Source organism: Pseudopipra pipra, chromosome 8 (genome assembly GCF_036250125.1).
Source record: "Pseudopipra pipra isolate bDixPip1 chromosome 8, bDixPip1.hap1, whole genome shotgun sequence".
NCBI classification, from domain to species: Eukaryota; Metazoa; Chordata; class Aves; order Passeriformes; family Pipridae; genus Pseudopipra; species Pseudopipra pipra.
The window spans coordinates 4,451,491-4,467,623 of record NC_087556.1 but is presented as its reverse complement, the minus strand read 5'-3'; the positions used below and the strand labels follow the sequence as shown (position 1 = coordinate 4,467,623).

Sequence of the window (16,133 nt, the reverse complement as noted above, 5' to 3'; positions counted from 1 at the left end):
GATATTTTCCATGTTTTTCAAGCATTTGATACATCAGCCACAGATACCCAGCTACTACAAAAATTCTAGAAAAACAACAGTGCCTACAAGAAAGCAAAAAACAATGGATACATGGATTATTCACAATCCCATCAAAGATTCAAAGAAAAATAAAATTAACTGTGCATACAGTATCACATAACAATGCTGCCACTTTGAAACATTGTATCATCTCACAGGAACATTGAAAATATACATATACACTATACAATGCAATAAATACTTGCTCCTGGATTTGCACAAGTTTAAGAACTATGATTCAATAACTCTATTCTTAATTATAGTATGAACACTATCTCCATTACCTGTGAGAAGAGGGACAGTTTTCATTTAAAAGCATTAAGCTTAAAAAAAAAAAAAAAAAAAAAAAAAAAGAGACATGGAAAAATAACTTTATACAAGCCTTATATGAAGGCTTGTCTCTGCAGTATAATTTTAATCCAGAAGCATCCTAACAAAATCCAAATCCCAATGGTTCATAGGTCCAGACAGAACAACTACAGGTATTTCTGTAGATGAAATGCTAAGTATTTTAATTCTTTAGTAACTTAACTACTACACAGGACACAGATGCTGACAAACAATGAAGTAATTGCTTAAAAATGACATAAACATACTCTGTGCAGTATTTCCAGAACTCTGAAAGCTGTGTGCAGGAAATTGGTAAGTATTCTTCTATCAGAAGGCGGAAGGCCAATCTTGCACAGCTTCAAAAGGTGGACTACGACATCCTTGTAGAGTTCCACTATCTTGAGGAACAGTGGAGGTTCAAGTAGAGACCACCAATTTTCTGTCAACACACAGTGAACACAAATTTTGTACTGCCACTGCAATGCCAGGATATCCTTTTAACAAAAAAACAGGTCTGGCTAGAAAGCATAATTATCAATTACTCAAAAAAAAAAAGTTTTAACACATCATTGTTACACATCAGCCCTTTAAAAAAAATTATCAGTTTGCTTTTCTTTACAGCAGACAAGCTCTTTACTCTCACCAAAAACTACTGAAAAGCACAAGAGACAGGTTACAAGGCAAAAAATAACTGAGGAAGAAGAAAGGACCCTCTCAAAAAGGTATCAATTAAAAAGGAAATATTCTAAAATCTCGGTTCTTTAAGCTGAATTTCAGCTGACAGGAGTCACAACAAGAAGGTGTAATGAAGAAGAGCCAAAAAACAGAGCTACTCTCAGTTGCATATTTGAAGACCACGTCTTAGCATCAGTGAGAAAAGATGAACTGCTCAGAAGCAACAGAACACGTGCTGAAGGCAGAACCAAGCCAACTGAACATCTGCTCTGCAACACTTCAGCGAGCTGCTCAGAGCCTGTTAGCTGTCTGACCACATCATTATCACTTGAAAGGGCAGAGACACATAGCAAATACATTGAACTGCACGGTTTAACTCCTCCCAAATGGAATCCCTGCAGAACTTAAAATACCAGATGCATTCATAGGGATGGCCTGTTAACTCACCCAGAAGCAACAGAATAAGTGTTTTCTTACACCAAGCAATGTTAAGCCTTAACTTTCTCACTGGGGAATTCTACTGAACTGTAAAAACACAGCAGGTGTTGCCACGACCAAGTCCTTATTGATGGAACTTCTTTATATTTTCATCTAGAGATCCTTAGTGTCAACAGTAGAAATTCAGTTTCTTACCAAGAACTTTCAAAGGAGCTTTTTCTAGGTTCAGAATAGCTGCTCCAAAAGGAATAGCTAATGTTGTGAAATTGTTTTCATCACTCATCAGTGGGCACTCTGGTAGAGTGAGATACAGCCTCAAAGCTTCAACATCTGGTAAGGAGCTGGTCAATTTGGGAATAAGGTTCTTTTCCAAACTAGCTGCCACCTACAGCACATCACAAAAATCGGTTTATTTTGATGCAGTTGAGAATTCAAACAAATGCTCACCTATATAAAAACTGATCTAGAAAACAATAATTAAGAGTTATAAATTAAGACTATTATACATTTAGAGACAAGACAGTATGGTAAATATTAAAATAGACCATGCCAATGTGTTACTTAATTGTTAGAACACAATACATTTTTACACATTTGCAGTTGATAGATTATTGAGTAAATAAATATATTTAAAGGGTTGGAGCAAGCACAAGAGTAGTATTGCTGGAGACTTGTAATGTAGAAAGAGAGTCCCAAACATAAGGAAAATATGCAGCACAAACCTGTTGAGATATGTGAGCATGCTCAGGTTGTATGAGTTTGTGAAATAGTAGTCTAGCAGCATTCATATCAACCCCTGAGAATCTAGTGCTGGTTTTGTAATGATCATCATTGCTGCACAAAGAAAAAAAATACAGAAAGGCTGAATCCTGTGTTCTCAACAACTCAAGATTCCCCCCACCCCTTGAATTTTAGACCTACTAACTAAGGAATGAAAATGTCTCAGACTTCCATTGCTTGTATGACTTTAGAAGCAACTGGAAAAAAGTCTTCTCTAACTGTAAGACAACACTTGGCAGTAAAGGAGTTGGAAGTTTAACCTGTGGGTTCAGTGCAGCAGTAAGACAGGGAAGCCCCCAGGAAGGCATTCCCTCTCAAACAAGAGACACTGAGACAGCTGCCACCTTTAATGCTGACCACAGGAATACTTGTTTAAAACCAGGAGCACTTACCTCAAAGCCAAAAAGCTCCCATTCAGGCACCCAGCTGAGGAGAATGTTCCATCGATTTCACTGAAATTGTTCACAGGAATGTTACATTTTGTTTTCCTCTTACAAATTAGCATTTGCTAAGAAAACTGTATGTAATCCCTAATAAATTACATTGTACAAAGGATGGGACTCTGACTTGAATGGGACTAAACAATAAAAGATTAAACCTTCCATTCAAGAAAATGCTTAAGACAGCTAAATCATAGCAAGTATTGCAATTTAATTGTTTTATATCCTCTTTTATTAAAGTAGAAGCAATAAACTTTGAGATGTTGTTTTCATATTCCTTTACATGTACTGCTATTTTTCAGTGAGCAATTAGATAATTTAATCTTGCATAGTCATCTAAACTGGGACAGAGAGACACAGTCTAAAGGATTTAAACTACTCAACAAGCACAACAATGAAAGCACAGCAAAAGCTCTGCACATCATAAAATCAGTAACTAAAAACAGCCTTGTCTATGTATGCCCAAAGCCCTATTAATACTCAGTTCATAAGTAAAATTATGAAAGACAACTTCTTTCCTCAACATCACTTACTTAGCTATTTCTACAGGAAGTCTTCCAGATGGGAAAGTCAGCAATTTTTGAATAAACGTTTCATTCACAGTCCAGATCTGCTTCAAAAGGTCAGGGTACCTAAAATCATCTGGTGGCACCATATTCTAAATAAATGTTAAGAGAAAGCATAAAGAATCAGGCATACAAAATTGATTTCCAGAAAAATCAGCCTTGTGGTCAAGCAGCTCCTTTCTCCACTGAGTGACAATTTGCCTACCCAGACTATTACTGTGAGATAGACCCAAGGAAAAATTTACTGTATTCAAGCCCTTCTGCATTCATTGTGAAAGCAGTGGTGTGTTAATTCCCAGCACAGCTTACTGAACAGCAAAATCCTTAAACATACAGTACTCTCCTATACAGGGAACACTGAACAAGCTTCAGACATGAGCAGCAAGCATCTCTTCTCCAGCCAGTGAGCCACACAGCTCCCAGCCCAGCTGTGAGCACACAGAAAAGGAGCCATTCAATTTTTCAGACAGCTGTTCTTCTACCCCACTTCCATCAGGTTCCCCTGAGAATGACTCATCTTTCTCTGAATGTGCACTGCATCATCAGATGAGCTGCATCTTGAAGTGCTGCTCATGTAAAATGAATTCCATTAAGACTTCTAATTGTAAAGAGGAGAACCAAGATCATTGTTTTGAGTAGGAGCATTGTTTCAAAAAGAGATGGTAAATAGCACAAAAAATAAGATTAAGCTAGTAAAAGGATATATTTCTCCTGATGGTGCAGTCTGAGTATGACTGCTGAGCATGACGCAGCTGACTTAGTATGACAACTATCTGCTGCCAAAAATTAGCACTTCTGATCCCATCCTACAGCATCAGGATGAGGAAGCCTCTTGCCATTTCCCTTGTGTCCAGCCAAAGTGTCACTTAACTCACAATGACACAACTCAGGGAACCGAGCTGCCCAAACACTGACTTGGGAAAACAAACAGAATTTGGCTGTGCCCCCTCAACTGGCAAGGACACACAAGTCCCAGGGGTACAGTGCTCAACGTAACTTTGAAAGAATTCAATACAAATTACCAAACTAAAGAGTACTAGGAGGGATACTTTTTCAGCATCAAAGATCATCTATTGCTAATACTTTTCGTACAGAACAAGCCACAATGCCTGCATTCACAGTCTCCAGTTCATCTCAATTAGTCAGTCAGAAACTACTCCAGTAATTACGAAAACTGCACACAAGGAAGTTTTTGAGGGAGTTATAATAGAGAAGTTTCAAGCCTATGCTATAAGTAATTTTTCCAGTCTACACCTGCTAGACAAGTTTCTCTCAAATACAGCAATAGTTAAAACTCAATCAGAATTAAGAAAAAAACCCAACCAAACAATCCTAGAAAAACTGCTGTTTCTGTACAACCAGAACAGGCTCTGAGCACAAGGGGCTGCTGCAAGTCTGACCTGTACTCAGTTTTTCTTGACAAACATGTTTCCCCACTAAAATACATTTTCCCTTCTGTCCAAATTAGTTTTCACCCTACACACTCAACTCTTGATGCTTCATTAATCCCTATGGTCTAATATCTGCTGTGCTGTATTGGAAACAGTCCCACATAACTTCATCTTGTTTTTTCCTCCCAACTCATCCTCCAATAGCATTTCCTTTCCATCACACTTCCACACTGCCATTTTTACTGTAAAGTCCTTCTAGACTTTTTTTTTCCCTTTTAAAATACTAGAATTTAAACTAATTAATTCTTGTTCTTTTAATACCTGAGTTTTTAAGATTAGCATAAAACTATCATGTAACAAACCACCTACAATTTTTAGCAAAAAGCTTCATTTGTTTCCTTTGTGGAAATGTTGTGGTAAGTTAAAATGGCTACAGAGCAGAAGACAGAACAGCTGCAGTCAGGAGTTACTGAGGAGGACTGGGCAGGAGTAAAGAGCTCAAATATTTCATTGGTTTTTCCTTTATGACATGAAAAGAAGTGCATTCATCCATCAAGAAAAAAGGTTCTGCCAGACAGTCTCAAGAGCTTCCTGACAGCTAACACTCACTAACTGGATCCAAGTCCTCCAATTGCTACATTCCCTTAGTACCTTTTGCTTCCACACTGCTCCAACAAACTTTACAATACAGTCACCTTCAAAATCTTTTAAAATGCACAAGAAAAATTAAAATTCAACTTTGACAAGCTTTGGAACCACAGTATATTTAATTTGTTACCTGAGGACAAAAGTAGTGTGCAAAACTTTGGTCCCCACCAGAGAAAATTCTCTTGACACAGTAACACTCCTCACTTTCTGCAATAGCAATAAAAAACAGGGCACTGTGAAAATGTGAAATTGAAAAATAATTAAGACACTGCAATCAACACTTGGTTAGAAGAAGGTGCCTTTGCTGCAGAACCTCACTGAAGCATATCTTTGCAATACAATAGTTGAGACCATCTTTACCTGAGGTTAAGTTTTAGCCGTAGTGCTACCAGAGGACCTAACCCAACAGAAGTAAGCATGTATTTCCTACAGCAGGAGTGGACTGTAAGGAACACAGTGGAAACAAACTGCTTGGAAGAAAGTGGTGATAGCCCATACTTTGTTTAAATCTCAACAATTTTAAGACACTATGAAGCAACAGGAAACCAAGAAGTAAATACACCAGCTGTTGCTTACCTGTGGTCATGGGGCACTGAGTACTGTAGGGAATCCAGTTTCCTTTCACTGTGAAGGGACTTTTCCTGTTACTGGTTGTTCCTGTACCTAATTGCCCATTTCCTCCGAGTCCAAAAGAATAAATTCTTCCAGAGGAAGGAACGAAGGCAGTCGTGTGCTGCCTAGGGCAAACAGAAGTCAGCAACAAAACCCCAAGCATTATAACGTGCTTCGTGCAGGCCACTCTAAGAACTCTGTTAAACACTATGGTAAAGGTCCTGTCACATCCAATGCTCCACTTCTCTCCTGGCAATACACTGGCATGTACTCCAATAGGCAATATCCCATTGCCATGGAAGAGTTCATGGAATGGAAATGCCAGTGCTTAGCCCCCATCTGACCTTTAGAACACATCTCTAGACATTCAGAAATATCCAGTTTCTACCAGACTGCCTCCATCCCCTTTCACCTCCCATGCTTCTCAACTCTAGATGTCCTCTCTCCAATCACAATCCTGAGAAGAACCAGCAGTGAATTTCTGTAAACTGTGGGAAGGGAGTGAATGCACACGATGTCAACTAAACCTTTACATTTATATATTCTTTAACCCAAATAATGGTGAGCCCCTGTCTTAAAAAACTTATGCTGCTTCCCTCATTTTTTTTTCTTAGAGTGCAATTCTTTGTATTTTCATGTGTGCTGGGAATTTTTTTCCATTTCTTGGGTGCTACTGTAATATAAAGAATAAAAAACCCATGAGGAACTGAACTGCCATACAGTATTACAGGTACTTCATAAAACAGGTTATGTTTTCAAATCTTACACTTATTCTCAGTGCTGCTCATGTACCTTCCCAAACACACTTGTTCTTTAATAGGAAAAGATGAAGTGACAGCAACAAACACCTTCACACTTCACACTATTGCTCACACTTTCAGTTCAGAGAATCAGAGCCTCTCAAACACATAACTTCCTTTAGTTCTTCTACTGAATGCTTTTAAAATCCCAGTAACATCTTTAAATACCTTTTGTTAGGGATCAGCTTGTTCTCCCTAACCGTGAAGGGTAAGGAAAACCCCACTTCATATTGCAATAGATATGAAGTTTTACACAAAACAAGTTACCCTTAAGATTCACAGTGCTAGCACAGAATAGGCTTACCTGCCACAAGTGATCTGTGTGACAACACTTCCCATAAGTTCAAAAACTTTCCTCGGGTTTATCTCATGGCTGGTAGAGTTATGACCCAACTGACCATAGCCTCCAGCTCCAAATGTAAAAACCCCACCTTCCTAAACAAATAAATTATTTGCATTAAAATTATAGGATATCTCACAACAAGAAACTTAAGAGAAATTACGGATTTAATAATAAATCTCCTTGTCTGATGATTTTGTGACTGTAGGGAAAGGACAGAAAATACATATGCATAAGAGGGCCCTGAGACACAAAAGGGTCATAAGTTAACTGGAGTTATGAAAATGTGGCACAGCTATGAAGTATTACCTTATTCATGTTAAATCACGCTCATGTCATTTCCATATCACTGTACAACAGTCCTGCCATTAACCTGTGTCATTCATAGACACTAATCCTCGTTTTTCTTTCCTCTTTTCCAATTTTCTTGATAAACTACAACAGTATATAAACTCTCACTCCTACTTTGGCTTTGAAACTCTGAATACAAATTCTAATGCAATTAGCAAGCAGGAAGCTGCTCTCCTCAGGCAGATGATGCAGAGTCTGACTGAAACAGCTTCCTTATTTGAAAGCATAAGAAATCAGAATATTTCAACAGTGTTGTAAGGCAAGTAATCATGCAACTTACCTCACAACAACTTTGAAACTTTACAATTTCAAAGCATTTGAAAATGAAAAGCTGTTTCTTTCAATTCTACTCTGCATCAGCCTGGACCTCAGCTGGAAATCATCACATCTGCTGAGCAAATCAGGCTCCATCACTGAGTCAGGATAACAAACAGTGACAGGGTTTTCTGCAGCTCAGAAGGACTTGCACAATGCTCACAAATATACACAGTGCTGTCTACAACGGGTGTATCAAAACCCCTGGTTCTGCAAGGCCTCTCATGCAAAGGACAACAGAGTTATCAACTGAGTCCACCAGCTTTAAAGCAAGTTTGAAGTTAACTTCTATACATGAAAAAGGAAAATAAGCATTTAGAAGGCAAGTTACAGCTTGCTGCTTGCTTTACATTTTGTATTTCCCAAAGCTCAACATCAATATAAATTTCGGGATAAGGAAGTTGACACATTTTTTCCAAGTGAGAGAATATTTTAGGATGAAAAGCAATTATTTATGAACAGTCTTTTCCTCTCACTGTAGAAAATTAAGCTTCCATAAACAAAGTATGAGCATATTTATGCAGATACTCTTCAAAACAAGTTTGAACTTGCTGCAGTATAAAAATTCAAACTAACATATTTTAAAAAGCCATACATTTACCCAAGGTAAATAAACACAGGTGTTTTTTCCCTCTCCAGAAATAAAACATTAAAAATAATTACTTCCAAAATCCTAATGCCTTCTATAACAACACTCTGAACTCAAGAGATTTGGACATGAACTGGCTATTTAGTCACTTTTCCAAATCTTGAACAGGCAAAATTGTTTTCTACTCCTCTCAGTGGTAAGCTCAAAATATTCTGTTTATAAATTGTTACTTTTTACTGAGAGTGGCAAGCAGGAAATGTCTAAACATTAACACATACTGATTTAAATGCTGAAGTCTAATTCAACTATTAAACCCGAAAAGAAAAGTCCAAGAGTCAATCATTTAAATTAAGACATGTATGTATCGTTTTACCCACTACAAAATAAAAGCACTTACCATAACTTGATGCTTGAAATAAAATATTCATCACTAAAATGAGTGTAAGAATGAGCAGCAGCATTATATATTCTATGCTGCTGCCAAATATTTCCAAATAAGTTTAAAAGTTTAAAAGTAAGGCTCCAAATACTGCATTTAGCCAACAGTTCTGTATCAGGCAATTTGACATATATCACCTCTCTATTTTAATCATCAATAATTAATTTTAATTCCTACATCTCTGTACAAACACACTGCACTGACACAGAACATGTTCTTTTTTTCCCAAATCCATTTTGAAATAAGTGACCCATTTTTCACAGAACCTCACACAATAATACCTGCAATATGTAATTCCTCATTAACTGTATCTCACTTATGATTGGCAATAAATGAACTTCCCCAAGGAGGAGTCTGTTTTCTCCATAATCCTACTTGGTGAGTGATTTGGTCTGATCATGAAAACAGCAATGCTAGAGATATTACAGTCAGAAAAGAGCTCATCCCTTTAGGATACACTAAAGTAAATTCAATACCTGCATAATTTTAATAATGCAACATAGAGTTTCCTATCAAAAATGCTATATTTTGTATGCTCAATTTCACCAACTCTGACAAAAAGACTGCTGAAAAATTTCCTGTATTGGGGATTTTTTTCAAATATTTAACCACTGTTTCCTCAACTTTATCCAATAAACTTAGAAGCCATTTATTCAGAATTTACTTTATTATTTCCTATTCAGACAGCACCTTTTCCTGGAAACATTAAAAAAACTGAAGCAGAAACATGTCTTTAAGTATTGTACCTTCGTAAGGGCAGCAGTATGATCTTCTCCACAACATATATGAACAACCTTCTGACTTCTCAGTGACTTTAGCAGTGTAGGAACATACCTGTCTGAACAGTTTAATAAAGCAGTAGGTCACCTATTTTTTAAGTAAAAATCAAAACCCAAACAGTTTTGCTCGTTTATTCTAATTTTGTTCTAGTCAAACAAGCACTCTGAAATTCCTGGCACACAATGCAAATCCTTGTGACCGAGTTTACGGATCTTGGAGATGGAAGTGTTACTGCAGCAAAACCAGGGACTGCTGCACTGAAACACTTTGGAGCCCATGTTTTTAAAGTGTTCCTGTAAGTCAGTGTCAGTAGATATTCTTTGGAATGTGTGTTCACACACACAGAGCTTGATATTAATAAATGCATAACAGACCCGAGCACCCAACGATCAGGAAGCACAACTTCCTTCCATCATCAGAACAAATCAACTTTGTCATCCAGCTGAACAAAGGCAACTTTTTAATGCTAATGTCTTCAAATCTGTTAGGTGTGCTAACATGTCTGCAAGAAACTGTATCAGCACACAAAAAAGGGATTTTATTGAGAAGTGATGCTACATAAAAAACTGGGGTTCTACACATTCCAAAGAATATGGAGAAGCAACTGAAGTCTCACGTGAGATCTTCTTATTATATGAGTGTGATCAGAATTAAGGCATTAATTCAGATGTGCATTTTCTTTACAACACACTTTTCTTATTTTAAACGGTGTTGACAACAACGAACTGGTGAGAAAATCTGAACTCATGAAACCATCTATAGATTATTCATTACTAAACTGTGTTCAGAATTTGAACACAACACTGTCAGAATTCTCACTACAAAACCGAGGAAAGAAGACAACTCTGTCTTCTTCAGGAATCCCTCGTGACACCAGCACTCTTTGACAACATTCAACAGCAGTTTGTTCTGTCTGCTTGTTTTCTAGTATTGCTGTCCCTGCATTCACAACCCAAACCCTTCAGCATGGAATTTTACTGCAGCAATGTTTACCTACCATTATCATCATTTAGACCCAGCTGCCCAAATTTGTTGCGCCCCCATCCAAAAATGGCTCCAGAAAGAGTTAGTACAAAACTATGAGCTCCTCCTGCTGCAATCTGTGCAAAAGGGATTCCCAGCAGAGATTTAATCATATGTGGTGAGGTTTGTTTTTTATACTCATAACCTAAGCCCAGCTGGCCATATTTGTTTTGTCCCCAGGAAAACACTTCACTTCCTGTTGGAAAGAAAAAATAAACAACCAAGAAACACAATCAATACAGTTTAATTATACTATGTTTATCCACTGTAAGAAAAGCTAAAAGTTATGTTTGAGTTTCAAAATGCTTACAAATTACTGACTTATGAAGCTAAGCATTCTTGTGTAATTTGCAGGCATTCAACTCAAATATTTCACCAGACAAAGTATTTAAATTGTATTCAAACCCCTCAAAACTTCTCTTAACGTTCCTGCTTCAACAGTGTTAGATAAACTGAGTTTGATTATTACAAAGCAAGATACTGTTCTACTGGAAGCTGCACTACTACATAGATTTTTATGGAGAGATCTGCCAATACTGGACACGCAAAATATTCCAATTTCCCATCAAAAGCCTCATTTAAGCTTTTCTAAGGTAACACACTGAATTTCCACACACAATTCAAGAGGCACACATTTCAAAACAATGTCTTCATCATATGATCAACGAAGCACAAAGTTTATAATGTCATTTGATGCCTTACAAAGAAAAAATCATTTTAAAGAATGACAAGTCAAAGAGCTATTTATGTTAAGATTGCCTCCAAACATTCTACTGAACAACCACTGTTTTGCTGAGGTATTTACTATCCTAAAGATCAACATCTCATCACAAAACACTTTGCTTTTGCTGATGTGATACATTTCCAAGAGCAGTGTTACCTTCACAATGCTTCCTATGTCTCTCCTATCTCCATCTTTCCCATAAGACTTTTATCAAGATGGGAAAACAATGAAACCCATCCCCTGGGGTACAGGTCTCTCAGATTTTATTTATTTAACAACAAAACCCAAAAAAAACCCCAACAGTGCATGTCAAGAACAGAAACAGAGCTGCAGATCTATGAATTGGCAATAGGATAGCGATGCTGTACGTGAAGCTTGCAATTATTTAAAACACTGAGTTAATTTTAAATTACAAATCTAAAATTTATGACATTCTTGCACCTTTGACCAACAGAATGTTTAACAGTACAACTCTTATACTCCCCACATTCTACTGCTGATCTTAACTCAGGCAAAGGGTTATTTGTAAACCTCTGCTTGCCTGCCCTTGGAAACAAAGGCATTTCTTTGGGTTATAAGGATAAAGGCACTTGGGAATACATTATGGCACAGAAAATATGAGGCCATGAAGAGTCACATACAGAATCAAGGCACATATAGGCCATGTAAACTACTATATTTAAAGGAAAAAAAAAATCATTTGTATACAATGAACACCTCCCTCCCCACACCTTATCTGGTTTGTACTTTAAACATGTACTGTTAAGAAACAAACTACTATCTTCCTGGAATTTTTGTTTTGAGTTTCTAAGTTTCCATTAACACTTTCCAGGAGCCACTTCTTCCAAGTGAAAGTTTTGGTCACAACTCTCTCTTGTCATGACAAAACAAGCAAGCAACAAATTTAAATTCATGTTCCTTTCTGGAGAGCTTTACTAATCAGACAAGGGAGGCCAAACCTTTCCAAGGGTGGGTTATAACGTGACATTACATTTTAATCATGGAAGCACAAAGAAAACAGAGGTTTTGCCAAAAGGAGTCACTCCTGCAAGTCTCAGTAACTTGAAGATGCAGGTTAAAACAGACTAGTGGCAAAGCAACATCCCAGCAGGACGAGAAAGAAATGGGACCAAAAAAACCAACACAGCTTAACAAGGAAGTTACCTGAAAGCCAGATGATAAAAAAACCCAAACTAAACCCAAAAGAAATAAAAGCAGAACAAACATGACATTTGTCTGTACGTTTATTTTTTAAAGTCAGGCTTCCATCATTAAATTACACTGCCCATACCAACTTGAAATCCCACCTGTGTTAAGCGGTAGCATGTTTTATAAAAACATTCCCTTTCAAAAATTAAAAATAAATGTTGGAAACTTGAACTACCTGGTAAGAAATTACACAAAACTTCAGAATAATCTGGCTTACCTTTTGAGAGTGCTAGGGAGTGATAGTAACCACAAGCAACTTGAACAATTTGGACCTCTGATAAGCTTTTAATGTTTCTATTGGGGTAAGAAAACAGAGAAAGAATTAAGCTACTAGATCGTGGTATGGAATATAAAGTCATATCAAAAGATAATATACAAAAAGTGAATCCTTTTCACTCAAGCACACATGAAACTAATTCAAACATCCTAACTTTAACTAGAATGTATTTAGTAAAGCCTTAAATCAAAACAGCTGCTTTTCTAATGCTTTTAAGGACAGGTTTGGTCTTATTTTCAAATTAAGTCTGTTAAAGGGCATAATGAAGAATTAGGGAGGTTCATGTGCTAGAAGGAGATGTCATACAGCTGAATGGAGGAACTAATAAAGAATGCAAGAAGAAATCAATTCTTACTTCCCAGTTTCCAAAAGAAGAAAGGTTTTACAGTCTTATGTCAATATTAGATATAAAAATGTAATTACTCTCTGGTAAAAACTGAACACTATTTTTCATCTCTACCAACGTTAACGTCAATCAAAACTTCAGTTTACAGAGCTATTAAATTTTGCACAATATTATAAAGAAGCTGCAAATACATCCAAATGTGCATTAAAACTAGTATGCTTTCCATTTTCGATGGCAAACCAGAAGTTTCTAAAGGGCCTGTTGGCTTTTAAATTTGATGCAGAAATAACATCTTTAGTATTTGTTGTTTATATTTTTCATATTTATACACGTGTCAGAGATAGTCATGAATTACTAAAGCTCCAAGGAATTGTCACTTTTGTGTGTCTTTTTCCTAGGCAAAAAAAAAAAGTTAATAATTAGAAAAGAAAACATCCAGCTTGCAAACATACAAACTCACTGCTACAGACAGTCACACTGGTTTCAGTGAACCTACTTAGGACACTGAAAATGTGGACTTCAGGTAGCTAGAATGCTTGTTCTGGGAACAAGCAAGTGAACCTGGACAGCATTCATTTTTAAAATTAGGTTTGATCACAGCTGTAAAACTTTGGGGAGAAAGCTGAAGTACAAAGATCAGACAGCAAATGTACTTTCTTCAAATGTACCCCCACAACTGGTTTTGGAAGTTTAACACTTTACTTCTCTTCACCTTCTCTTAAATAGCAGTTATCAACCCCTATTTACATTCTTAAAATACCTATCCTACTTTTCCAACATAACTCTCATTCTTAATAGAGGACTATTAAAAAAACAAACAAACAAACAAATAAAAGCACCCCAAAAAGCAACAAACCAAACCAAGCAAACCCATAACACACTCCCCACATAAGCTGACTTTTTGAGAAAGGAAACTGCCTACAGAATGCAAGTGTCATAGCCAATATACACCTTCTTATGTGTGCTTTTAACTATAACAGCAGAATAGATTAACTGATGTGACTTAAGCACATTATTTAAGAAAAAAAAAAAAAAGGCAACTTATTATCTGCTATTTTTAACCTGGGCACTCTGATGCATTCCTCTGTTCCTGGCAAGCCAAGCTGTCCATCAGTAGCCAGACCCCAAGCATATACCTGACCCTTGTCATTTAATGCAAGGGTGTGGGCTTCTCCACATGATACAGCTACAATATTTTGGGCATCCAGTGCACCAACATGCTCTAAAAAAGAAACAAACAAATAAAGTTAGTTGTTTAAAAAAAAAAAAAAAAACTCCTAACAATTACAGACACTTTTATTCAGCACTATATGAATCGAAACCACACTGAAGTAAGCCCAGGAGCCTGCTGAAACACCCTCTATTTAAAATTGTAAGCACGCTGTTCTAGGAGAAAAAAGTTAAATTTGACACCCCAAAGTAGCCAAATAACAACTGTATCTGAACAACGCACCAAGTGCACAAAACCTGCAGCTTGATCGTAATGGTTCCTTCTAACCTTGCCATCTGAAAATGAGGGCAGAAACCCAGTTAACATTAAGGTCAAATAGATTATTGTCAAATGACTACACGTGTAGATATTATGTAAGAGGAAAACATTCCACCACAGCAAATTAAATTCACCTATTCACTATTAAGAAAAAAGCCTGCAAAACAAGGCAGGGCAAATTACAGACTAAAGCTACTGATTTTGCAATGAGCTGCACAATGTCCTCTTTATAATGCAAAATACTGAAGAAACAGATCCTAAAGAGTAATTTTTCTAGCCATACAGTGCATGCCTATGGAAAGCACACACTAAAATATCTGTCACTTTTTTTTTCCAGTAGCCTGCATCAAAACCCTTAAATATACTTAGAAAGAAGGTTTTTTTGGGGTTATGATTTGTGATCAGAAGTCTAACATTTTTATTTCAGCAATAATAACATGGGGAAATACCTTAGGGCCTGTCACTAAAGCTGGAATTTTTAATAGTCCCCTTAGATAAGAGCCTGCTTGGACATTCTCACCACTGAAAAAGTCAGTGGTATCATCAATGTAACGTGCTCTCCAAACACAGGCTAGAACAGCCTAAGTCAACTTCAAAACAATAGCTAATGTTATCTGCAACATGACAGGCGCTCAGGTTCCAAAATAAACTAACACAGGCAGCAGATATAAGTTCTTTCATACAGCTGGTCTGACTAAAGAGGTTACCACCCCAATTCAGCCACGAGTCTCCCACAGCTCTGCCAGTGGAAGAGGTCATGGAAGCACTCTCCAGTTTGGGCACCAGCACACAGATTAGCTCAGGCTATCTTCACCAGCTGCTGAACTAGCCAGGCTGACTCTGCCTAATATGGATTAAGGAACATTCACACAATCCCTGTGGCAAGCAGAGCTCTGTGGGGAGCAAAGAGGGAAGGCACAGCTAAATAATACCAGTGGTGACATGGAGGTGGCAAAGACACGCAGTCAGCAACAAAATTATCTTCAGTGAGCAGAAGTGCATTCAAAAGAGAACATCCACCCATCTGTAAAGATACTGAGCCTCTTTAGACTAATGCCCTGACTTCATAGTACAACACTCAGCAGTATAATCAGCAACCTGTAGGTGAAAGGAAAATTAGGGAGGAGGAGGTTACAATCCTCATGACTGGTGTGTCTGAGCGTGCTAAAAAAAAAATTATAGCAGGTCCATTACATATGAAAGGTCATACAAACTAGAAGTCAGATATTTTTGTTTTAACTTTTAAAGACGATTCAGCATAATTTTCAAAGTGGGCAACAAGCAGTCAGAGTAAGTGACAAGCTGAGATCTCAGTTTCTCTATGTTCATGAAGCACAGGATTAAAGTCTATCAGTTTTAATATCCACATACTGTTTCCCAACAGAAGACCAAATTAGTTCAAAAAAGTTACATCTCAATTACATAAAAAAACCAGGAATCTTTAACTGGCATCAAAGCCAAAGCTCTGAGTAAAGGTGGACCACTAAAATTTCGCATGACACTTTATTTCC

General features: G+C 37.1%; 1 protein-coding gene across 3 annotated transcripts in view; it reads right to left on the bottom strand.

Annotated features, from left to right (window-relative positions):
• Nucleotides 1-16,133, bottom strand: part of HERC4 (HECT and RLD domain containing E3 ubiquitin protein ligase 4) — a 31,218-nt gene that overhangs the window by 11,651 nt on the left and 3,434 nt on the right. For all 3 annotated transcript variants that reach the window (XM_064662281.1, XM_064662284.1, XM_064662282.1), the window contains exons 4-15: nucleotides 14,196-14,355; nucleotides 12,728-12,804; nucleotides 10,552-10,773; nucleotides 9,521-9,612; nucleotides 7,045-7,175; nucleotides 5,905-6,065; nucleotides 5,459-5,535; nucleotides 3,257-3,381; nucleotides 2,676-2,735; nucleotides 2,226-2,337; nucleotides 1,699-1,888; nucleotides 657-829 (exon numbers count right to left, since the gene is read on the bottom strand). In XM_064662281.1, the coding sequence (XP_064518351.1) occupies nucleotides 657-829; nucleotides 1,699-1,888; nucleotides 2,226-2,337; nucleotides 2,676-2,735; nucleotides 3,257-3,381; nucleotides 5,459-5,535; nucleotides 5,905-6,065; nucleotides 7,045-7,175; nucleotides 9,521-9,612; nucleotides 10,552-10,773; nucleotides 12,728-12,804; nucleotides 14,196-14,355 (1,580 nt within the window). The remainder of the gene's footprint in view (nucleotides 1-656; nucleotides 830-1,698; nucleotides 1,889-2,225; nucleotides 2,338-2,675; nucleotides 2,736-3,256; nucleotides 3,382-5,458; nucleotides 5,536-5,904; nucleotides 6,066-7,044; nucleotides 7,176-9,520; nucleotides 9,613-10,551; nucleotides 10,774-12,727; nucleotides 12,805-14,195; nucleotides 14,356-16,133) is intronic.